General features: G+C 31.5%; 1 protein-coding gene across 3 annotated transcripts in view; it reads left to right on the top strand.

Moving 5' to 3' along the window:
- Positions 1 to 27,328, top strand: part of LOC130450626 (very low-density lipoprotein receptor-like) — a 71,150-nt gene that overhangs the window by 29,111 nt on the left and 14,711 nt on the right. For 2 of the 3 annotated variants that reach the window (XM_056789117.1, XM_056789118.1), the window contains exons 2-6: positions 8,378 to 8,506; positions 21,894 to 22,016; positions 22,719 to 22,841; positions 23,259 to 23,479; positions 25,140 to 25,401. In XM_056789117.1, coding sequence (XP_056645095.1) covers positions 8,378 to 8,506; positions 21,894 to 22,016; positions 22,719 to 22,841; positions 23,259 to 23,479; positions 25,140 to 25,401 — 858 coding nt within the window. Of the gene's footprint in view, positions 1 to 8,377; positions 8,507 to 10,952; positions 11,094 to 21,893; positions 22,017 to 22,718; positions 22,842 to 23,258; positions 23,480 to 25,139; positions 25,402 to 27,328 lie in introns of those variants that run through there. The other variant, XM_056789119.1, reaches the window with a different exon arrangement.

A 27,328-nucleotide genomic window follows, 5' to 3' on the forward strand; every position in this document is an offset into this window, starting at 1 on the left:
AAAGGATATATAACACATAATGTGGATAATATACTATAAGAAGTTGAATAAATCAATTGCACGCAGTGAGAATTATAATTAATTAACTGTTAAATTTAGTTAATTACACACATTTTAACTAGTCAGAATTTTACATATTTCAATAATTGTAAAAAATGGAAAATGTGAGATAAAACGGTCTTTTTGTTTATTTTCGTTATTTCTTTACAAATAAAATGTATATTTTATATACCAACAAATAGAAGTATACTATTGAATTCATTTTTTGTCATTTTATTTTTTCTATTCCTTTACAAAAAATGAAATATATACTTATGTATTTTTGAACAACAAATCCAACAACATTTTTCAGTTCATATTCACAGATCTGTAAACGTGAGTGCTACATTTACAATTTATGTAATGTTTTTGTAATAGAAAAAGGATTTTCAGTAAAAAACTGTTCAATTATTCTGTTCTCAATATAACAATGTAACAATAATAATAATAATAATTCGAATATTGTGTGTATTGAAAATTACTTACATCAATTAATCGAGCATATTGATAAAGTTGTTGAAATAAATGGAAGTTAAAAAACAATATGACAAAATGACATTAAACAACATAATGGTTTTGATATCTTTTGTTATAGAATTGAAATCCATTGTATTAAAGGTTGTTACGACTTCATAAAAATTTTGTAAACCTAGTTTTTGTAATAAATCTAAAAGATACAAATTATGTTAATTTCATCGAAATCAGTTTTTATTAATAATATGTTATTAAAACCAGACATTATTAGTAAACAAACATTTTTGGTATTTACTTTCTGGCAATGTACAAGCTAATGTCACGTTTTTATATTAGAATGATTTTCTATATGGTATTATGTGGGAAGCGATTGTCGGCCATAATATCATTGTGTTTTTCGTTTTGTCTCATGTCAGGAGTGTCAATATTTCTGTCAGTAGTATTGCGTAAATGTCGTTACTAATGACATAAAACTAAATGAAGAATATAATGATATAGTTGACAATGATAGATTTACGATTTATACAGATTTACCATACATAAAATTGCATCTGAAATTTCTAGGATCTTCAAACCACTTAATATAAAAATTTTGAATCAAAATCTTCTTACAATGAATTTAACCCTCAAATTAAAACATCAACAACTAAATTGATTAATATCGTTAATGAAATCTTTGTACAAACTGTAACAAAAAAAATATTGGTTACTGTACAAGGTGACCATCCGGATTAGATCTCACAAAAGTTACAGAAAATGGTATCCTGACAGATATTAAGTTGCGTTTAATTAGACCATTATATATGAATTATTTTGACTTTCATTTGTATCTACAATATTTATTCAACTTTAACACTATCCTCTTTCAATTAATGCTTCTAATTTTTCATATGAATGTAAATAGAAAAAATAACAACGAATTACATTAAGCTGAAATAAAGTGTGTAATCTGGATGCGGTTATTATGTAACTTCTGCTCATTGGAGGTATAGTGGTCGCCAATGAGGTTATCTACCACTTTCTAGTATAGACAGGCAGCTGCTAACCAAATAGAGGCAAAAATCCACTGCAAAATGTTTAGGTGGGGATAGCATAACTCCCCTATCTTGATAATAGTTTCAAAATTGGAGCTGAAACTTCGAGAATTTTCATAACTCCAACGTGCTACAACCCGTGAACCAATTTCTTTTGTTCGAATAATTTTCAATGTGGAATTATGAAAATCTCTAATTACCAGCCATTTGAGCTTGTTCTGCCAATGCATTGTACTTCAGCCGCAATTTTGAATCTTTTTCACCCAATCCTTTCCAGAACAAGTGTTGCTTCTGTGTGAGGTTCTTCTTGTAGTTAGGTTGACAATATAAAATATTCAAGTTATAGACAAAATTTTATCGTAAAATATGTAATTTTACGTATAAAATCACTTTATATGGGGTAACCAAAGTACGGGTGGGAGAAAAAGAACTCAGTCACAAAACAATAGTTAACATATCGCTTGTCCAGTTCAAGACTGGCATAACTCAAAATAAAGCGATTTTCAGTTTATTGCATAAATTATCTTCAAGTTGCCACTTCTAACTCTGTGCAAGACCGTTTCTTAAAAAACTTAGTGGATCACCCCTAGATGGAGTGCACGTAAGTGGGCAATCTTTGATTTGTGGAGGGTGGGCCGTGCAAGAGTGAATCATTTCAGTTTTGATCCTTGCCACGCATAGAGACAGTGGAGTTCTATTGTGTAATAGTGGGTTATTATGTGATAAACCAACAGTAAGTAACTTTTTCGTATCACTCTTTAGTCCAAAACTGTACTATTATGATAATGGCTCTATTCTTAGTAACTGGACACGCTCAAAACGAGGGCGACAACGTTCACTCTGTTATAGGACGGGCTCTAAAGGAATATAGAAAAGCCTCGCCCATCTATATCCCAGAAAATTATATTTCTATCATCTCACAAGCAAAGAAGACACCTCCAGCATACGCTGTCAAGCAAATAGATTTCTCCGAAATCATCGATTTGAAAAAGCTGACAGCTGACTTGACAATAAAGGACGCTTTGTTCAATGAAGACAGTGTTAAGGTACCAATCGCTGATATCTGTGTGATTAAGACCCATAAAGATGGGCCTGGATTTTTTCGATATAAAACATCATTCTCTCAGCAATATTTTAAATCTATGAACATAGCAAACCAGAACAAGAAACGTCGAAGCAGTTCATCTGCTTCTTGCAGTTTCAGTTTCACTCCAACTGCAACACTCTCCAAGGCCTATACAAGAAAAAGTCTAGTATCACTAATAAAAAAAAGAAGCATTACTTTGTCTTTTCCTGAAAAAAACAATGGTGTAGCTGTCACGCCTCTGTGTTACAAAGAGTTTTACAAAAATTTATAAAAGATGCAAACTAATCGCTTCCCTGGTTTTCCCACAGTGTTTGTTATTTTATATTGCTATTAATATTTTCATTTATTTCCAAAGTAATTGTATTGTTGAGTTCCTACAGTAGGAAACGAATTGGCTCAGTATTTTTTTTCTCTTTTTGTAGTATGTAGATATAAAAGTTTTACATGCATTTATTGTACAAAGTCATATTTTGTAATAAGCTGTGATTATCTTATAATAATGAAAATGCTTATTTTATCTACAATTTGTGATAAAACTGCCTACCAAGTCTGAAGAAAGATGTAGTTACCACTGAGAATAAAGACTCATGACTTTTTTTCACTAAAAATGTCTTAGTAGTCTCAAGGATTTTTTAATTCATGCAGATATATGTTATGTTTTACACTTTTGCTCTTATTTTTTTACTTGTTTTATAAAAAATAAAGAGATTTTGAATGATTAATAACTGGAGTTATCTATAAAAACCTGAAATATTTCGGTGCAAGATAGGATCATCTTGGAGTTTTGCTCATAATTACTTATAAAAAATAATAATGATATAGAGAGAGGGAAAAACCTCTGTAAATCTATAGAGGAGTACTTTTATTGTAATGATTCGTGCAAAATTTAAAAAATTCGCATAATACCACCATCGGATATCAATTGAAGAGAAAAGCATAAACTTTAATCGGCTCTCCTGAGAAATCGGTTTTTTTGAAATAAACCAGTCTTGAACTGGACAAGCGATATCTGGAACAGAATTTTTGGAAAAGAATGCGTATGAGTATGTATATGAAACAATAGTAGAAGTTGAATATTTTTGAACGAAAAGTATTACATTTTTTTTATTATATTGTGTCCATATGATAGTGAGAAATTGTGTTTTTATTATTTCAGCCGTTTATGACTTATAATTTATAAATTTATTTTTCTGTGTTTAAGTGAAAAAAAACCAATTTCAGTTTTTTTTCGTCGAGTTTCTCTGTTGGGATAATTGAACTAAAGACAGTATGTGCCCAAAGTCGAATAAAAAATTCAAATTCATCTATAAGTATATTCTTACAACTGCTATGTAACAAACACAACGAATAGAAAATTTATTAGTTATTTAAACTTTCTTGTATTGATATGTATGTGTCTGACGGAAAATAAACACCATCGGCGTAAGCTACAAAATAGTTGATGTTAATCATTCAGCAACATTATCCGAACCTTACTTACTACCATCGGTTCCTTCGCAAACCCTTACTACCATTATGTTTAGAGAAATGTCGACATCGTATAAAATTCCCGTGAAAACTTCTCCATATATATTAGTTACACTCACAGCTCTTCCCAACCATCCACGTAAAAGTTCATATCTATTGGCGATGCTATATGTTATCATTTTCTGTATAACTGAGCAAAATTTCTGTGTTTACAAGTAATTTCAAATTCGCATTATTTTGCTGCATAAAATGATAGTTGAAGTATCAAATGTCAAATATCATCATCTCGATTGCTTTGACTTGAGCTTCTTCTAAAATCTTTAAAGTCTCGACTGCCAACTTAATAATAATTACATTTATTTGAACAATATTTTGTGTGTTGAAATCGTTGCTTCAGATCTGTCACTTCGATTGTTTCCCCTTAATAGAGCATGCGCGTCCAGAATGCGTTCGTTGTTTATCGGCTGAAATCGGTAGAGATTAAGAGTGAGCGATTTACACCTCAATGCATCGTTTTGACAGATCAATCCTCATTTATTATCTTATCGTTAAAATATTGGTCGAGATTTGCCAAAGGAGACATGTAAAAGAAATTATCAGTCATTATGGTCAAGGAAATGAACGACAAATTTGTTTTTGGTTTTAGGCCTCTTGATAGAAAATTAGTTTTTATGGTTAAAACACATTTTTGATATTTATATTATTGTCAACGTCAAGTTATATTTTGATAAAGACCGAAATAGGTCGAAACGTCAATTTATACCTGTTATTTTAAACTAATTTTCATTTCAAATCATATGTACCAGTCATAAAATAAATTATTCATTGTTGTAATAAAAATTTATAAAACACAACTATAAGTTTTACTCGAATTGTTTGGGTCTCTTTTATCATTGATAGCTTTCTTGTTCCTATTAATTTTTTTCTTGTATTTGAATCTGCTTAAAGAATTTTTATAATTGAATAGGTATATGATTTTTTAATATTTTTAATGCAGTCAATGTCAAATCATATTTTGATAAAGACGGAAAGTTCAAGTTTCACATATTTAAACTGATTTTGTATAAATAGAGACCTAATATCAAGACGATTAATCAAACATATTAAAAGTGGAACGAAATTATTGCGGGACTGTGGCAATCAAACTCCCAAGTGTACTTTTTTAATATATGTTTCAAGCTTTAGAATAACTGCGTATTTATCATCAGGGAATTAATTAAACGAGAATACGGTGAAATATAATTTTGTTAGAAAATCATCACTTTCACCAAACCACCTCAAAAATGGCAACTGTTTAGAAACTAATGATTGTAAGATTTAAAAAATATATTTCACGGCAATTCTTTATGCGAGATCAGGGAATAAATTAATTAATTTTTTTATTGATGATAAATTCGTAGTTATTCGAAACCTTGGAATGAATATTTAAAAGTACACTTTGATGTTGGATTATGTATTCTTCGTCGGGGACTAAAATTATAGTCCCAGTACAATGTAAAAACAGGTATAGAAGTATAACAATTTTATAAATTATTTTCGTTAATTAATAAAATTGATGATCGTGGTGTTCTGTTAATTCTTTTAAAAAAATAAACAAATTCATTAGTGACCAGAATCAATAAAATCGATATTTATGTCAAGTGTCAATTTGAATATTAAATTTTAAATCCTATTATCAAAATTATGTTGAAAAACTAAAAGAAATAAATTGAATAAATAATTTTGTAAGCATTACAACTGAGATTATAAGTCGAAACTTATGTTGCACAAATTTGTAAAATTGAAATTTAGTTTGCAAAACTTTTTTTCGAAATTCAAATATCTTGTATAATCAAAAGTGATAAAATAACTGTTAACTGAATGTACGTTCCTACAATGAAAAATCGGAAATAAGTGTTATTTCACACAAAAGGCTTGTTTCCACTAAAAATAAATCAGATGGCTTTGAGTGTCTAATGATTAACCTTGATAATTAGTAAATAAAAAAACAAATTTTCTACAAAAATAATAAGATATCAATGATATTTTTGGAAAATAAAATCGTCAAAATGAGGAGTTTAATCACGTGACATTAAACACCAATCAGAAAAGCGTACCGTCGCACCTCGCGAAACGCTATGTTGTAGCTGTTATTTTCGTATAAATTAACCAGGTTATTTCGAGTTTTCGGCAATTATTGTTAAATTAATAAGATTCGATTTTAGTTTAACCTTGAAAGACAGGTATAATTTGCGTGGATTGCAGGATTTAACAAAGCAAACTGCAGTAATTTGTCCAAAATTAACGCAGTTATGCTTGACAAATGTTTGCATTGAACACCTACTTTTGTTCATCGAAAGTCCGCAGTGTTAGAACTTATATGTAAGTATTATGTGAAAAGCATAAGTTTTATTTAATTAGCAGTTACTAGTCAGAGAGTCGCATTTACCCACTGACGAATGAAAATTCTTAACTAATTTTTAGGTTTCAATAACTTTGTATTCCCTAATTAAGTCGTAACATTTTATATGTTATGTGTGGTATAATAATATTATGGTAGATTTTGTACATTTATAAATAGATACATCAAGTTTTGTTTGATACTTACATCAAAATGATCTTCACAGAAATAATTTGTGGAATTAGTTGATAAAGTGAGAGCATCTTGTCTCCTTGCCATTTTTAACCATTTTCTTCGTATTTTTTTATTGGTTGGAACGTATATGAATAATTTCTCTGGCGTTTTTTTGCGTTGTACTTTCACATTGGGGCACTATACAGTATTTATGATACGAGGAATTCATTATTTATTAAAAAAACCCTTAAATGTAATAAACAAACACAGCTGTTTTGCGAGGTGTGACGTCAATCAAGACGCCATGACATTCTTGGCCTTTTTCGCGGTCAATTTCAAGTTCATTTCTAAAAACTCAAAATACTAACGTAAAAATAATATATTTTTGGGGAGAAATAGATGCTAAGCTATAGTTTTAAACTAATTTCCAAATTTTGTCAACTAGCCTAATGTCAAAATGAATAAATATTTTTAAGCATATTGCCGTAATTAATTAGTATATTGATATTATTACTAACCACCCAATTTAGAAATATCATATCTACTAATAAAAAAATGTGAATACAGAGTGATGCATTCAAAATATTACCCGATGACATCATATATTAAAAAAAAGTGACAAAAACAGAAAATCCGCAAACACCATCACATAGTATGCGAAATCTACAAAAACTTTGTAGAAACGGCCATTTACGACCGTAAAGCTTTGGGCGGCTGAATTAAGCGTGACCGTATCTGTTTGACTGACGACGAGCGTCCACCAAATGGTACTGAAGCCTGTCGGATTAAAGTTAGAGAGATAGTGGAGGCTAACGGCATATCAGAACACATTCGCCATATACTAACTGAAAAATGACGCATGTGTAAGCTATTCGCGTGTTTGTTCCTCTAGACCTCTAGAGGTTTAAAAAAAATGAGTTGGGTTTTTTGTGTTAATTCATAACTGTAGATGAATCCTGGATCCACCATTACACTCCTGAAATTAAACAGTTGTCAAGACAATGGATTGTAAAAAGCGACCCTGCTAGGAAAAAGGCATAGACGGTTTCATCGACCGGATAAGTGACCGTTTTTGTGATAGTTACGGTATTGTGTTCATCGACTATTTTCAAAGAGGTAAAACAATAACAGGAGAGTATTATGCTTATTTACGTGATTAGGTGAAGGTATAATTTGCAAAAATCGACTGCATTTAAAGAAAAATAAAGTACTTTTCCATGACAACAGTGCACCTTCTCACACTTCGGTGATCGCCATGGTTAAAATTCAAGAATTTCACTTCGAATTTGTTGACAATCCACCATATTCACCAGATCTGCCCCCCTCCCAGTTCCTCAACATCAAAGTTTCAGTTGCAGGTGAGATATTTTCATCAGACGAGGAAGTTATCGCATACGTAAACGTCTATTTTAAGGAGTAAAGTTGAAAAGGTTAGAGCATAGCTGGGAAAATTGTATAAACTTTAAGGAGAATATGTTAAAAATACAGATGATTATGGAAAAAAATGTCGTGTTTCTTTATTAGGTAGGAAACTCTCCATATATCCTCCGTATAACGCTTCGATATTAAGCTGAAACTTTTTTTTCTGATTAGTCATTTTCCTTGGGCGAGAACTTCTAGAAAATTCAACCGGATGTTGACTACAAAATATTCTTTTTATTTTTATTTAACCTTCATTTGTAAGTTTACTTTTTGTTTAATGATATCCAATATTTGTTTCAGATCTGGATACATCATGTTCTCTAAAGCAGTTTCAGTGTGCTGATAAAAAATGTATTCCCATATTTTTCTTGTGTGACGATGAGAGAGATTGTGATGATGGATCTGACGAAGATCCCAAAGAATGCATGAGTAAGTACCAGCTCAGTATTTGAACTTTTCAACACTTATAAATCATATATATAGTTAGTATTATAGGAAATAATTGATCATATAAAACCAGTGAGTTGAAGTCGATTGGTTTTTATATTTCGTAATAAAATTAATTTCCGCTTTAGACGCGGTATTCTATGTCGATAGATATTGAACCTGACAGATTTCTCCCCCTAGTCATAGTACTAGCATACAATTGGTAATGCACATGTGACTGGCGTCATTTTTATTATTTCTTTATGTGAGAAAAATTGAAATGACGTAATATGAACTTATCAATTTGTGATAGTTATTTAAGCTATAGAATTCAAAAAATCGTTAAGTTTATGTAGAACTGCCTCGTTGATTTTAAATTGTCCATCTTGTAACTGCACTTCATTGATTGTTATGCGTGTGTGCCATATGTGGACTGAAGAAAAACGAAGAAGACTTATTGGTGAACCTAGCCATACGACGTACCACTTAATGCAATTCAAGATGGGCGCTTCAAGCAATTAGCTTTACGAGACTGTTTTGATATTACCTGTGTCTTATCAGTAGTTTGGAGAAGAAAGTAGATCTGTGTGTGTGTATGAATGAAATTTTGAAGTGAGAAGTCTTTTTACAATCAAGAAGTGTACACACATGATGTGTTTTTATTTATTTATGTGAAGTAGCTATTATATATTAAATTATCATATGATTTGAAAATATTTGCTATATTTCTACTAAGAAAACGCTCTTAAATTATATATTCTATTATAAATGTTTAAGACTTCATCGTACCGTTACCATCGACTTGTGCATATCTCGGCACTATTTTTCTTTTTTCCATATGAACCCTTCCACCCTGTGTGTATAAGTTTCAAATTATTTATTATTCAAATGCACACAGTAAATACTATATTAAATAATATTTTTACCAAAATTTCCATGAAAACATTTCAAATATACCGTTCTATGAAAAATATGAAAAAATATAAACTCATATCGAAGTATCGTTACGAACAAGTTCTCGAAATGGTTACTTAAGCCGGCCCTGTCCGGCTATTATGGAATTCTAAATTTCGGCGAAGGCGGCAGCCTTTGATGTACGGTTGAAATACCTTTGTAAATTAATACGAAAAACATTACAGTATTTATTAAATTGAAAAATTAATTAAATTCACACTAATGTTTCAAGATTTGTTTTCATGCTATTAGATTGGGAAAAGGTTTTAAACTGCTTGATAATTCATAGTCATCAGATTCCGTACACAAACCATGTTTGACCTGTGAATAAGTGATGTTCCATTTTCGGGTGTATTAAAGAAGTTGTTAAAGGGTATTTTTTTCAAATAATGCCGCTAGGAACTTAACTCACAGAAACTGAGGAGGAAAGAATTATGAACTTAAGAAGAGGTGGGTTAAACCAAAGACAAATTTATCGTGAGCTAAAGCGCTTCAAAGGATTGGTCAAAAAACTTTTAAATGGCGGTAGAAACGATTATTGGGAAAATAACAGAAGTAGAAGATCTCTAAAATTGTCTAAGCAAGTAAAACGGACAGTTTTGAGATAAATCCCTAAAACAGGAGCTTTATCCGCACATATCGTGAGGTCATATAATCTAGGGTGTGATGCTAGCTTGGTCAGGAAAACCGCAGCTTAAAAATTACCATTTAGAGCGAAAACTGAATTTTGCTGAAAATAAAATTCAATCTAGATAAATATGTCATGAGTTAAGTTACGGTCGCACTTGAGTGGCATAGTCATAAAAGAGGGGAAATTACAAATCGCGTTTATTTCGGCAAAATGTTTTGGAAGAGTTCCTATTACCTATTACATTGTTAGAATAAGAGCAAATAATTTTTCACCAAAATAACTTGCTGTTTCATACCACACGTTCAGTTAAACAATGATTTAGGGATTTCGGAATGAACAATTTGGTTTGACGAGGCCTTAGTCCGGATCTTAATCCAATAGAAAAATTCTGGTTAATTTTTGCAAAGAAAGTCAGGAACCAGTAATGCATAAAATTTAGGAGTTCAAAGAAAGAATAACACTAGTATGGGAAACCATACCAGAAAGAACGTTAATTAATTTAGTAAGAAGTGTCCCTAAAAGACTGGTAGAAGTTCTCATTTTCTCAGATTTTTTTCCTTATTTTTTGTATTTTCACAGTGTAATATAAATTTTCTTCTTGGTAGTTGTAAGTTATAGAAACATAAATTTCTAAGAAGCTTTAAGTTTCTTAAGTATTTTTAACATCTTTGAAAATTATTATGTAATGCCTATGAAATTGCTCGTAGTAGACGATAATCAAAACAGGAATTTGTTTTTACACTTAAATATTTGTAGTATGTTGTAGTTTATACGTCTTTGAAAATAGTTGTTAATTTGATGTAGTGTCAAATAAGTTCAATATGTTATCTAAAATTATTGCTCATATAGCGAATATATTATTGATTATTTTCAAAACTCATCTGCTTTTTGTTGTGTGATTATCAGTTTCTGTGCTATTCGTAATGAAGTTCCTACTGATAGCTGGAATTATTTTGGTGACGCACCATACTTATTTTGCTTATTGCGTTGTGACAATTACTGTAGGTTAGTATAATTTATTCAGAAGAGTATTTTTTTCTTTTGATTGAGGATTGTTAAACTTGAGCTTAATACTTTTTATTCTAAAAAATGTACTATGAATGAATAGAAGATCAATAACACACTTATATTAGCTTGGTATCGGTATATTTGATTTTTGAGCAATTGAAAAATTCGGATACTTATGACAATACCATAATTTCATAAATTTGTGTCATGAACGAGATCAAATAAGCGGGAATATGTTTTTTTCCCAATGTTTCGTGCTTTGTGCCAATTACCAAGGGAACAATACGGTATTTTCAGGAAGGAAGTTTAAAAAAATGATATGGTAATAGTTGTGTTTCTCGCCACACTTACTCAAATGTAATTATTTAAACATCGTGTCTAATTTAAATGTATGATTAGAATGAAATAGCTTTCAAAGGTCTTCTTTTCTTTTTTATTTATTTGGAGGCAAAATTTTCATTATATCGCTGAAAGAACATAAAAGTGTCTTCTGGAATAAGGGACCATTTACAGAAAATAAGGACGTATCTGCACTTAGTGGTTGTAATTAGGGTGATAAATACTAATCTTTGGAAAATGAAAGTTTTCACTTTCCTTTAAAGTTTTTGCATTTACGTCACTGTTCTTCCGGTACGGCGGTATCAATATATAACGGACATAAAGTGAAGTGAGAATAGGATATAATATTTACCGAGAATACAAAGCAACACCAACAAAACAGTTTTAAAGATTTAAAGCATGGATCAAACACTCTTAAGGTACACACCGTCAATGGGCATTTGGTGAATACATTATTTAGTAAAAAAAATCACAAATGTCTCTAGCATCCTTTAAATATTATCTTATTCGAGATTATAAAAAACTATTTCCGTTGTTGGGTAAATATGGAGAAAAAATAATTTCGACCATTAATTAGATATTATTTTTTATGTAGGGAAATAATTAAGGAAACTGAGGAAAATATTATTTTGAAAGTACTTCGTCTCGTGGAATGATTGTCAATGACCATATGAACACGGATGATGCTCCACCGTCATTTACTGTAATTACTTTAGAAATGGTTAATAAAATTCTTATTCTTGTACTTACCATTCTTCGAAGTATGCGAGATAGCTAAAAAAATATATCAACCGAATTGCATATGAAAAAGTTGCATGATATGTGCCGCAAATACTTGGTGCTGATCAAAACCACGCTCGTATCAAAAATTTCAACAAAGCTTGGATATCTTCTGATATAGATGAAATATTCTCCAGAAACAAACATTTTGAAACAAGGTAACTAGCAAATATTATGTTGATTAGTAGACACATTTTGATATTGAATGTAAGAAAACCGACACATTCATTAGATAAATTAGTTTTGTCCGCTATTCGCAGAAAAATTGAATGAAATGTGTCCCGATTTATTGTATTATCCGTCATGTTAACCTGACCTGGCTTCTTCCGATTACTTACCTTCCCCAAATTTAAGAAAAGTGGCCCGGTGGAAAGCATTTCAGACAAATGAAGAGATTATAGCATAAGTTAACGCTTATTTGCGAATTATTTTTAGGAGGTTTTAAAAAACTATAAACTTGCTGAACTGATGGTGTAAAAATAAAATATTATGCTGGAAAATAAATTAACAGTCAACTCGCCCTCGTATATATGAGATTCCTTGTGATGCTGTTTACATAGTACAGGCATCTCAGTATCTGGGAAATAGATTAAGAAATCATCAATACGAATTCTAAATAAAACTATAATAACAAACCTTGAAATATCAAAAAAAAAACATTCAGTTATAAAGATTCTTGAAACAGCTTCCAATACCATAAAAAGAGAATTTTTAGAAATGGTTCACATATTTTCACAATTTAGCAAAGTTTTTAATTCTTTTTAATAAATTTCAAAATAACAATAAATAATTTAAATTGTTATTTGTTGCTTTATCGTATATTAAAATTTGAATTTTGAAGATTTTATTGTATTTCATGTTCACGTTTTAGATGATGTATTAAATCATATTCAATCAAGATCATTTATCCAATTAATTTTAATTATATCACAGTTTTATGACAAGTTGCCATTTGGATTGTATATAATAATTCTATTTATGAAATTTGACTAGAAATACGACATTTAATTGTTGCATTTTCATAATAACGGATTTTAAAAATAATCTTTTAGGTCACGAGCGTTTATCATCATTTTATGTCCATATTGCCGTCTAATAAATAAATACAAGGAAGTTTTACGTTTAATCAATTTTTCAAGCTTGTGAAGGATGTTCGCTTGAAAAGATTAAATTGTTTTTGTTATACATCAATGAAGAAATTGGGTTTAATTATTGTTTATATAAACATCATGCCATCATCATTACGTCTAATTATTTTGTTAGCAATAAACACAATAACGTAGAATATGAACTATGTCGTTTAGATTAAATGCGAATAATACGCAATTCGATTCCAAATTTAAAATATTTGGTATACAATAGATAGATATAAAATTTGTGGTGCCTGAGCCAGAGAAACGGGAGTTAAAACCAGGAGATCCCATATGGACAGTAGGTTTTGATCTAGTGTAGGAAAAGTTGTACGAGATAGCAAGATACGAACAACATGGCTTATATATCAGCAAATAAAATTTTGATATTCCAGAGCTTAAAATAACACCGACTGAGGTCGGAATGAAAATAATCTGAACATTCTTATCCGTCTTCGCATTCCAAGGACCCTTCCATATTCTGCAAATCACTTAGCTGCTATTGCCCATGTCGATGAGAAATAACATAACCTCAGGCAATGATATCGATACTCTGTAGTCCTGATCATTTTTCCTATGCCGATGGCTTTTCTTTTTTGCGCCTTCTTGGGTCCAGCTTCTCGAATTGCATTTCTTGATATGATAAACACGAAGTTTGAAACTGACAAAGCTCAAATTATAATCTTATTTTATTTATTGAGATTTTTACGTGCATAATCTAAAAGTCACAATTAGAAATACATATTAATGCTGCCTTTGAGTTTCAAGAAATTATCCATCGATATTATTTTTGTACTTACGTACACCTCGTATTTTATTTTGTTATTGTACATGTTTCTCGACTGTATATCTCTCTGTAAGGTATCGGGTATCATAAATACAATCATAGAAGCCAAATTGAATTTGAAATTTTAATAGAAATTTAGTTTAAACTTTTCATCTAATTTCAAATATAAAAACATAGTTTCAATGATGTTCTCTAGCCGCTTTGATGATTGACATTTGGACTTGAACTTCAAAGAATTTGTCCTCCGACCCTCCTTTATCAGGATGATATTGAAGACATTTTTGCCTATATGCCTTATTTATATCATTATTGACGGCATCTTTTGTTAAGCCAAAGAAATTATAAGCATTCTCAAGAGCTTCGCTTCTGGGAAGGTTAAATATATGCAATGTATAACGATCTATTAATTCAATGCTTGCTTTTCCTCCTAGAATACCTCCCAAAATACCTCCAATTATCGTCCCATAAGGACCAAATGCAGCTCCTAGAGTTACACCAGCATATGATCCTAGAGTATAACCACTAATTTCAAAAAATGAATCTACAATATTTTTCGCGGCACGTTTTCCTGATATTTCCCCTTTCCACCTAAAACAATACAATCGTCTATTATCTTGAATCTGTGAAAAACAGAGATAAAAATATGATTTTGATCAGCAAATTGCGATAATGCAAAAAACGATAATGTTAATGTAGTTAGAGGCCATTATGAATAATAAACACATACGGTATACGCTTGTAGAAAAATATTTAAGAAATTTACTTATACGAGGTTTGTTTTTAAAGTATCGTTTTGAAATGGATTCAACAAGTGGAAAATTTCTAAACTTCATAACTTCTTCACTTGAAACATCTTACTTTACTGTCATAATCTCCATTCACATTAAGGCAATTATCGTATCGTGGGACCAATATTCCATAGAAGTCGCTCTGCGCTAGATCGGTGTTGTCTGAAGGGAGGTTCAATTGCTGGTGGCCAAAAGAAGTAATCAGGCTTTGTGGTAGATTTGCCGTATATACCCGGACATCCCGCACTCAGCATGCCTTCTATTTTAAATTACGGGGTGCAGTTTTTGTGGAGTGCTTCTAAATTCGGTAATTCCATTGCTACTTCGGTGTAACAATTCGTCGCCTGTGACATTCATCCCTACTGTTACCATATTACTGGAGAAATCTCAATGTGCTATCAAATTGTTTGGTTTTGTGCTCATTAGTAAACATTTTTGGCATCCAGCGTGAACACAATTTCATGAAGAACACTTCCTGACTCATTGTCTTTCACTTTACTGTTTACTGTTTGAATCGACTCATTGGTAATGTCGTCGTTCTTCATTATGAATGCTTTAAAGGCACCGCACCATTCCAGCACTTATGTTTTAATGATAATCATCACGGATTTGAAGATGAAAGTTCTCTATTTTTAAGCATTCTATTATTGAGAAAAAGTATTTCAGAACGCAGTCCCCAACTCTCAACAGGTGGCGGCATTTAATATTCCCAAAAGATGCAATTACTCTTTATATCTAGGTAAAGAAGCACTCATTCGTTTTGAATATCTACACAATTCGATATTCTATTATAGATTTTTTTCCTTCTAGAATAAATATAATTAATTCTAAGATATAGAAATGTTTCAATCGAAGTATAAAAAATATTAGCATTTTGATGAAACGTTCTTATTATAGTCTACGACTTCAAAGCAGAAAATTGTTTTCTCCTATTCTCCCAGCGAAAGGAAATTGGCGAAACATCTATTAGGACTTAAGTCCAGTAGGGATTTCCTATCCGCTTTCTTAAAAACGGAAATTCATTTTTTTAAAAAACAATCGATTCACTAACCAGCGTACAATATTGATAAAAGCTTCGTAGCCCAGGTGCACTTTGGCCAAATTTACCACAGTAAGATGAGTATTACCAAGATGTTTTATAGATTTTACTAAATCGTTGGTAGGGATATACATTATATTTGGAACAGCCTTCTTAATCATATCCAACATTTTCAGTTGATTTTTTTAGACATCATTGTCAATGCACGTATCATACCATAGAAACTAGCAACTTGGATGTTTTTCTTCTCATGATATTCAGTATTGAATTCTTTGAAATTATTTTCTTGCGTAGCGTCCAACATTTTGGAATATATTAAGCCTACAAAAAAATCAGTAGCTTGTCAAATTCTTCTTAGTTCTGAAACATTAGAAATGAAATCATAATTTTTTATATTATTTCTTGAGTTAAATTCAAATTAAAAAAAAGAATAGAACTTTTGACAGTAATTTAAATCGACTACATATACAAATTAAACGTCAATGTTAAAAAAATAGTTACAGAAACTTTTTTGTGAAATCAATACTCAAAGTCCATTGTTACTGTCTGACCGTACGAGATAGGTAGGTAGCTCCAACACAATCCTTGAAACTCAAATAGACAAACTCTGGGCTCCATATTAGCCTTATAGTACTCATATTGTCAACAAGCAATGTTGGTAACCGAGACAGGCTTCTTATTTCGTTCAGCAACCTACTCAGCCACACAACTTCGCGTCATCACTTGCAGCCACATATTCAGCTTCAGTTGTGCTCAATTCCACGATTGGTTGCTTGCGACTTATCCATGTAATGGCAGCTCCACCACAAGTAGTAACAAATCAAGATATTGAACGTCGTGTCTCAGGGTCGTTGGCATAATCGGAATCAGTGAAACACTTTAACTTCAAGGCTTCACCTCAACACTAGTACAACAGACCATAATGTGAAGTCTCCTTCAAGTATTTAAAGATCCTTTTTACGGCTTCCCAGCCTTTGGATGATTCAACATTTCTGAAACTATTCTAACAGCATATGATATCACTCAGGAATATCAATCAGCGACTTGCTCTGTCCAGTCGGTCCAGTCCTGTTCAAAATAAATGCTGCAGTGTTCACCGCTTCCGCCCACAAATTCTTTGAATTAATCATAGATCGTACAGATTCAACAAGCGTACGGTTTTCTCGTTCCGACGCTGCATTTTGCTGAGGGGTATATGGAGTGGTTGTTCGCATGATTATTCCATTCTCATTCATCAGCTTTTGAACACTGGTATTCTTGAACTCACCCCCTTCCCCATATCAGAAAAAAACTTAAAGTGACCAGCATTTTTCGCCTCTTTGAGGAGTGTAGCCAAGCAAGTAGCCACTTCGGAAAAATACTCTGCGAAATTTGGAGAAATCATCCTTCAAGCAAAAAAAGTAACGAGACCCTCCAATTCAGCCTTCACAGAGATCCTCGTCATCAATCCAAGCAAGTCCAGTCCACCTGACAACGGACTTCACATGCCGCTTACTTTGATAGCAAACACATGTCACAATTGCAGTGAGTCAACAGGTGACGCTGCAATAAGAGCTTCAGCAGCCCTGAGGTAGCAAAATTCATGTTTAGAGCATACAAGCCATTAGACATTAGGCATGTACCATACATCTTTCGGGTGGTTTGTCTCCCATTTTCTATGTATTTTAACATTTTAACACAAGTATATTTCCCTGTCCGTATGCCTTGATAACATCATGGTTGCCAACCTGAATGTACCTAGGTGTCTGGAAGAGTTTGAAGGAATCGAAGTATTCTTCCAAATTCTTCATACGCTGGGTTGCCCCAGTGTCGGCCACCCATAAAGTAGAGTCTGAGCCATATGTTGAAACATGGTCACATATATGAGCATGTCTCTGGTAGTTGATCCTCGGCTTTATTATTTCAGCGGTTAGGACAATCGCGAGTCCAATTGTCTTCCTGGTGGCAAGAAGTGCTACTTTATCACCTTGCTCGGCAGACGCATTTCAGTTAGTCTTAAACGTTCCGTTAGGCTATTGAGGGTTCTGTCTCGAATAGGAACACTCTCCCAGACACTTTTAAATTCTAAGTAAGGGGGAGGAGCAGTTCACATGATCCGCCCCATCAATATTAATTCGCTGAAGGCGTGCAACATGACATTGAGAATTCCATCCTGGGCATTTATGATTCCATAAGAAAAGAAAAATTCCAGAAGCCTATATAATCTCTGACCTGAACTCAGCTCATACATAGAACTCAACTAGGCCCAAATATCCTTGGCCGTTTCACAAGAAGACGTGAGTTCCTCATTGGTACCATTCAGTGTATTCACCAAAAAGAGCGGAGCAAGCGAGACCTTGGTTTCGAATTCATCCTTATTGGAACCATCAGCAGCCAATGTCAACTTTCCATTTAAGACATCCAAAACCTTTTGATGCTTCAATAATAAGGTGATTTGCGTTTTCCAACGCGACCAATTGCTGCGATACTGTAGTTTCTCAATAGAAGCCTTGAATTCAAATGATCCTGACGTGCTCATGATCAATTATCACACACCAGTTCATAAAACAAACTCGATTAAGTCTTCATGTAATCAACTCCTACAGTCCGTGTAAACTTATTGGGTTAAATTCAAATTAGTAAAGGAATAGAACTTTTGACAGTGTAATTAAAAATGACTACACATACAAATTAAATGTAAATGTCAAAAAAATAGTTACAGAAACTTTTCCGTGAAATCAATATTCAAACGGTTTACACCTTGTGTTTGGTTTGACCAAGTACGAGGTAGGTAGCTCCAACATTATTTATTAATTAAACATTTTTTAAATAAACGAAGATTGTCCAATACTGTTCATTAGAAACGTCTCAAAATGAACACGGAGGTGAAAATAAAAATATATATAATGCCAGTGCTAGTGATATTTTTTTCTCATTAAATACATCGTTTAGACTGTATCGGAAAAGAATGATCTTGAATGAGATACTGCTGAGGCTATCAATACAACTTGAGCTAGTAGATGATGGTTTGTTAACATATTGATTGTCAATTTCAAAAGTTACGTTACGTTCTTCTAAAATGAGTTCGAATATCTGACCGCTATGGTTTGCATATATGTAATACTTCTATATCTATATGGACAGTTTCTACAAGTGGAAGCTGCTCCGACTAAGGAAGACAAAATGGCAACGATTTCTGTATCCTCCTAGGTTTTTGCTCGGTTCTGCGCATTCTCAAGCATGTGCAGTGAAGATAGAGAAAGAGAGAAAATTAATATTTTCGGCACCGTAACGTAGGGACGTTTTTTCCCATACCAACTGTCTATATAGGAGTATTACATATATGATGGTTTGATGTACATAACCTGCTATATACCGATCATCTTTTGATTTTATTACGCTATGCCGCACAGTTCGGCGTCTCCATTCAACGCTGTTAATTTTCTGGTTTAAACGCATTATTCGGATAACTGAAGCGCTTGCATGTAAAGCCATTATTTTGACTCTGATTGAAAACTGAAATTTCATTACCTGGCATAATTGTAAAAAAATCTTAACAATTGCTTTTATAAACTTTTTTATAATGTTGAAATTATAAAGATTAAATATACAAAAAAAGAAGCCATGGTGCGATGTGAGTATATAAAAATTAATGTTTTTATCAAATACTTCAAAAAAATTTTATTTATATTTTCTTTTCAGATTAATTTATAAATTTGGCAACCGTTGTTAATTCATTGGATATTAGTTGCCAATAAATATCGTTTCTGATTAATTGTCAATTTATTTTTTGTTTTTTATAGAAATTTTGATTATAAATTATATACATAAGTTATTTCAAGAGATTCAAAGGTTTTCACTGTCCCCAGTGTCATCACAATTCTTATTTTATATGAACAGCATTTTTATAGTTCTATTTCCTAAATAGCAGTACTACATGAAAAAGAATTATAGTTAAATGAAAACTTGGAAACATTCTTTTTTAGTTATTTAAACTAAAAAGTAAAATATATTGTTTAACGAGCAAGGAATGATAGTCATTTCCCACGAGTAAGAAGTTTGCTGCAAATCATACGAGTGGAAAATTGGCATCCCATGCGAGTTATACACTATACCTTTTCTACGGATTTAATAGATAATAGCGAAATTATGTAACAAGTAAAATGAACTTAGTGTCATTTCACAACTATGCAATTATAATTGAAACTCCATTGTTTGAAATTTGACATTCCACAGGAGACCTGATTTATTGGGTATAAAAAATACAACAGTTACACAATGAAATTGAAGACATTCAATGTACCTCATCATCGTTAAGATACAGTAGTTTGTGTTATAGCCGTAGAAAAAATAAATTTTAACATATCGGTACTTATCGATATAAGTCGGGAAAATATTTTTCTCACTAAACTAAAAGAGAAGTTAAACACAGTGTAAGGAGACTATGCATTAAAAAGTGAAAATGTATAGAATACAGAAATTAGTTTATTTGCATCGCACCTTGACAAGTGTGCTAAATTTTGAGAGTATTTGATTGTTTGAGGTGGGCAAAAAAATAAACCCCATAGATTTCGTTAGATACTATCCAGGTGATTCTGGCAAGGATAATGGTACGAATTTATGAAATGATTGGATTATCATCAGTTTTTAATGTGTGTGCAAAATTTCAAATTAATCCTATGTTTGGAAGTGAGGGAAAACAGAGTTCAAAGATAACGAGCTAATATAAACGTGTTGAAAACTTTAGCTTATATATGTTCACTCGAACAGGTGTTACTTACTATTTTTTATTGAAAATCGTAATTAAAATATTTCACATTTTGAAGTTGGCATTAAACTATGAAAACATGTGTACGTACGTACAGGAAATAGTTTAAAATTAGACATAAGACGATGCGTTGTTTATGTCGATACTAATAGCCTTTTTAAAATAATTTCAAATAAAACAACAATATTCATTGACTATTATCTGTAAATATATGTCTTATGTAATGGAAAACATGAATTATGTTGGGCACACGAAATTTTGAATTTTATAAAAAAATTTATTAGCTTTCTTGTTATCAGTTATCCGTGTTGTATCTTGGGAAAAATGTGAAAATATAGGAAAAAATATACAAGGGGGACCAACGAAAGTGTACCGATAGATGTAAATATTGTGAAAAAAAAAATGTCTTGAAAAACCTTAAACACGTCAACTTTGTGAGGGGAATAATATTTGAAAGGTAGTATTTACTTTACTGTCCTTTTAAGCCTGGCATTCAAACGAGAATGGAGGTCAAGTAATTCTTATCGAAACGGAATTTTAATTTCCTACAAATTGTTATGTACTCGTGATTGGATATTTAGAATGTCACTAATGCATTCTCTGTGAGAGAAAATATCAATGGATTAATTGAAATTAGCGCATGACTTAGATCGGATTGGAAGACTAACGTAACCTATGGAAAGTCTGTTTTTTTTACCCGTGCCAAAAGATTACCCAACATTGGAACGAAGATGGAACCAACACTTGCGGTACACACACTTTTTTGTCTCGTTTTCATTACTTTAGGTAAACTTAGGTGAGGTTCCAGCTTGCGTTCAATGTTCAGCCAACATTAGACGCACCGTGCAGTTGCAGTACTTTCCTTCCATTGTTTAGCAATACGTTGGAACGCGAATGTTGGCGCAAACGTTGGACCGCGAATGTTGGCGCAAACGTTGGACCGGCTTAAGCCACGTCCTCCACACGTCAGTCAAATATTGAAATTTATGCAAAAGACTTTATTTATATATACTCATCTTAACTATACTTAGAACATCTACGAGATTTAGAACTAGAATGCCCAATAACTATATGACGTCCTATAACTATGTTGTTTATCACAGTATACCTTAATTCTTGGTATAAATAATACTCTTACTTCCTTTTTTAAGATGTGATAATTATTTAACTAAAGTATTTTATTTCAGGTAATGTAACGTGCTCAAAAGATCAATTCCAATGCAACAGTGGCAAATGTATACCAAGTTATTGGCAATGTGATAATGAAAAAGACTGCAATGATGGTAGTGATGAAAATGAACAAATATGCCGTAAGTATTGATTTTTATGTATTTAATGTATTTGATGTATTTAATACATCTACTCGTATATGTATTAAAAATGAAGAGGTAGGAAGATACAGACTAGGTTTTAGGGCAGTTAGTCCAGAATTCATAATTAAACAATTAATACGGAAAGAAGGTATATCTGCTGTTTATTGACAAGAAGTATGGGATGTATTTAGAATATAGACCATTTTTAATAGAATAATCACATGCAATAATTGTTGGATTCTTATTCCTCCACATGCTACTTTACTTTGGTGATCGATGTGATAATTCTATAGAACCTCAAATCTACATCTAACCAAGCGAGAACTAAGTTTAAATTTCACTGAACATTGGAACAATGATACATTTTTATAATCCGAGCCGTTACATTTCACTGAATATTTGTAATAATATCAGTAATATGAATTATATATACAAATTCTTTACATAATTAGAGATTCAAAAAGTGTATTGATGTCTGGTTTTTTGTTATTGCAATTTATTGACGATTAATTTAAACAGTGAGGTAAAATGAATTTTAAAATAGTTGCAACAAACGAGGATTACCCCATTGTGCACGGTTTACCTAAAAAAGTCCTGGCTATTGCTTTCTGCAGAGTTCAGTACGAATAATCGTAGGAAAAGTAAATTAATTAAAAAATTGGTCATTATTCATAATAGAGCGAATGTATTTTGTTACAGAAAAAAAAGTTTGCAACTTAGACGAATTTACCTGTAGATCTGTTCCTGGAGAATGCGTTCCTCTTACATGGATGTGCGATGATAATGCTGATTGCTCTGATGGAAGTGATGAAAAATCATGTAGTAAGTAAATTAATTATCCCTGTTGACAAATGGTATAGGATTCACTTTTTCCAAAATTTCCAAAACTATTCTAGATAAATTTATTTACTGGTTTTCACCAAACGCTTTTTTCTATTCTTTCTATTACATCATTAGTGAAAATGATGTAATCAATCATATCGTATATATGTTTTAACTTCTATTTCCTAAATTCATTGATTTGTTATTATCGTTTGTCTAGAATACCGATTACAACAAAACCTCTAATGTCAAATCAACCGGTAATTCTCTAACATATATTAGGAGCAATACAACTAATAATGATTTATAAAAGTTTCATTTTGAATTGATTGCATTAATATGACAACCTACAATGTAAATAATTTGACATACAATGTGAGTATTCTACTTTATATGTATAATGACGTTATTTTTTAGATGAAACTTGCCGATCTGATGAGTTTACTTGCAAAAATGGCAAATGTATTCAGAAACGATGGGTTTGTGATCTAGATGATGATTGTGGTGACCATTCTGATGAAATGAATTGTCCTAACATAACGTGTGCATCAGAGTTCCAGTGCTCTTATAAATTTTGTATAGCTGCTAAGTGGAGGTGTGATGGAGAATATGACTGTCCAGATGGAAAAGATGAACAAGTAAGCTTCCTAATTAAATGATGCATATATAGCAAGTGAATTCAAAATTGAACTCTTCTTAAAGGAATTTATCAATAGTATCGTTTTTTTGGTTCTATACGATTTTCTTTTTAATGATGGTACTTTTGCTTTTCAATATTAAGTAACAAATAACGCCAAAATACCAAAAAATACTACAAGAATCACATAATGAACATTTAACTCTGAATTATTGTTGTCAAATCCATTTAATGAAGGAAATTTAGTTCGAGTGGGTAAGTGTTAATCTTAGCGGGATGTTGACTCATTCTACTTGAACCGACTCATATCTTATGAATTGGGATATGAATTTGCAAGGAACAATATAGTCATATTTAAATATTTTCCCTGTTCAATTTCCATATGTGAGTAGTAAAAGGGTAGAACCATATTTCCTTATGATACCCAAACATTATTTTTCAAAATAAACCAACCGTGGGTCACGCTTTTTATGAGTATTGCTCCTGACCAGTACCGACAGTTCAAAGCGAATGTTGGTCTTCCAAATCCCAATCTAGTATAAGTCTAACTGAAATCAATTTATATGGACAAATTTTATCTTTACTATTATTTGACGTGCACTTGTCTTTGGCTAATCAAAGATACTTAACAAAATATATCCTTCATTGTTTGGCAAATCACAATTGTCTATAAAACCGACTATCATCAAAACCTTAAATCGTGGAGCAAATTTCTTTCTTTTGCTTCTTCAGTTGATACTTTGATATTTCGAGCGTGATATAACAATTTACGGACGTCCTTTAATATTGCCGATTCTATATAGTTTTTAACCATATATGCCAAAGAATGTTTATAAACCCAGATACGTGACCTAATTTGGTTTTATTTATTCTATAAATTCTCTTAATTAAGGATTTCGTATTCCTCTAATTTGATGCCAATTTTATATTTTAATAAATTATCAATTTTACTATATTATCTATACTAAAGCATACTAAACCAAAAGTGTTGAAATTCGATTACTAAGGAATATTCATACATATACACATATACACTCCAGGTCAAAAGTTTTGCTCACTCTATAGTTTGCATAATATACAACACTTAGTTCATAATAGAAAGTAAAAAATGATGTGAAAATGATCATGCCTGTAATTAATTTTTAGCAACTATTATTCTGTCAATCCTTTTACCGATTTTACATTCCTGAACCAGCAATTCTTTAGGTGTCCTTTACGTTTGAAAGAGTTTCCCCGTAAATGTTGAGATAAATAATTGATGCAAGTAAATTATATATAAGTACTATATTAACTCATTATCTGAGTAATATCCATTTATCTAACATTCCTACAATGCGACATTATATGAGTCTGGATCAAGCAGAAATTATTTTTACTTGAATTTTCTTACAAAAAGTTGAGTATATCTTGATTGACATCATTGTAATTTATTGTAATCGGTAATAATAAGAAATATCTAAAGATATTTGTAACTTACATCTGGATAATATACACTGTGGTACAATATACAAATGAATATTTTGTGGAATATATGCTTCTATTGTATTAGCTCATATGACTAATTTGTTATTAATCTATTTTAAAGCGTCCAAACTTGTTTTTATTTTATAATGACATAGAAAAGACAGCTAATTGATGAAAAACACATGAATTGTTTATAGGGATGTCCAAAGCTTGATAAAGTATCGTTTTGCCTTGAAGAAGAATTTGAATGCGCAGATAAATTTACTTGTATTAATAAACGATGGTTGTGTGATGGTACAAAAGATTGTCCAGATGGTTCTGATGAAGCCCCAGACAACTGTCTGAATATTACTTGCAGGGTTGATCAATTTCAATGTAAAGATCGATCATGTATTGTTGGACATCTTCATTGCGATGGTAAGAAGAACTGCCCAGATGGTAGTGATGAAGAAAATTGTGGTCAGTAAATATTTTATATATACTTAGTTATTGATATGTATGTTTGGATGAAAGTTTGTTACAAGTATTGAATTATGTTTCTGAAGTAGGTTGAAATTTTGTGATAGGTGATTAAAAATTTGTATTTTCGATAAGCTACCACTGGTTTCCAATTTAGTTATTGATTATATCACCATTCTTGAGGATAAACAGCCATCTGCGTCAAGAGTAATTCTACTTGAGTTTTATTGACTATCAATCTATTACAATATCAACATTTTCAATTATATTAAAAATTTAAAACTGAATTTTCAATACAGATTTGATTCAATATGGTTTATAAATTATAAAAAAATTTTAAAACAATCTATTCACTTACCTTTGAATGCATTTCAGTTTGGTATTTCAAATAAACTAAATACTAATTCTCATTCCTTTCCTATAATTATTTCTATTAGATCCAGTAGTAATTCAAAGTAACATAAATTAATAAATAGAAATGCTTTATGATGTAATGCACAATTATGGTATAAACATGTACCTAAAACCTCTTCCTAACTATTACATAACCTATTAATTTATTACCTCATATTATATATACATATATATATATATATATATATATATATATATATATATATATATATATATATATATATATATATTAGAGCGGTTTTTTGGCAAGGAAACATCAAAGTGGACTAACTTTAATATATTTTCGGAGCTTTCAAATACTTATGTATTCATCGTATGGGAAATAATTGATTAAGAATTCCGGTGATTTTTCATATTATTAAGAAGAAATATTTCTCTCAATATCAATTTGAATATTGAATTCTATGAGTTTAAAAGTTTTACAAGCATTAACAATATCAAAAATTACCGGAAATCTTAATTATTATAAGTAAAATTTAAATTTTATTATTGTTATACATTTATACATATTTCTTATACTGTATATTCATATATATATATATATATATATATATATATATATATATATATATATATATATATATATATCAACTATTCTAATAAGAAAATTAAAAAACGGTAAAAAAAATACAAAATGATTAATATTGAAAATAAAAATAAAAGGCTCACCATCAAGAACACTGTTGACACTAACACTCACTGCTAATTGTGAGCTAATTGAAAACTGGTGGAACAGTCGGCTGGGTCGATTACTGGATTGTAATTATTGGGGACCTATTGGTGGGTTTTGGGTGTGCGTGGAAAGTATATTATTGGCGGGATGGGTAATAAATGTGAGGAGATCGGCTTCTCAAGAGGTTTAGAGGAAATTTTATTGTCGTCTAGAGTGGTATTGGAGAGAAGTGGATGAAGAAGCTGTTTCCAAGTTGCCGGTAATCTTTGGATATCGTCCCTTGTGTTCAGACAATTTGGACGATTCTCTATTTTGATAGCTTTCCGAATAATCCTAGACATGAAAGAGCGGGGTGGGGCCATGGTTATGGTTCTATTATGATTGATTGTGTGGTCCACCCTTGCCCAACATCATGTCCATACCAGACACTCTACTGATTTTAATAGAACCAAAACAGTCGCTCTTCACTCCGCTCCTTCAAGTCCAGGATTATTCGAGAAGCTATCAAAATAGAGAACCGTCCAAACTATCTGAACACAAGGGACGATAGTCAGAAATTACTGGTAACTTGGAGACACCTTCTTTATCCACTTGGTTAGGTTACCACTCTAGCCAACAATAAAAGTTCCTCTAACCCCCCCGAGAAGCCGATCTCCTCACATTTATTACCCATCCCTCCAACAATATACATTCCACGCGCGCCAAAAACCCAAAACCTGCCAATACGTCCCCTTTAATCACAGAGTTCAGACGACTAGCCCTCCAGTTAGCTCAAGACCAGCATGTGTGTGTTAGTGTCACAGTGTTCTTGATGGTAAGCATATTATATTTATTTTCTAT

This window comes from Diorhabda sublineata, chromosome X (genome assembly GCF_026230105.1).
Source record: "Diorhabda sublineata isolate icDioSubl1.1 chromosome X, icDioSubl1.1, whole genome shotgun sequence".
Lineage (NCBI taxonomy): Eukaryota > Metazoa > Arthropoda > Insecta > Coleoptera > Chrysomelidae > Diorhabda > Diorhabda sublineata.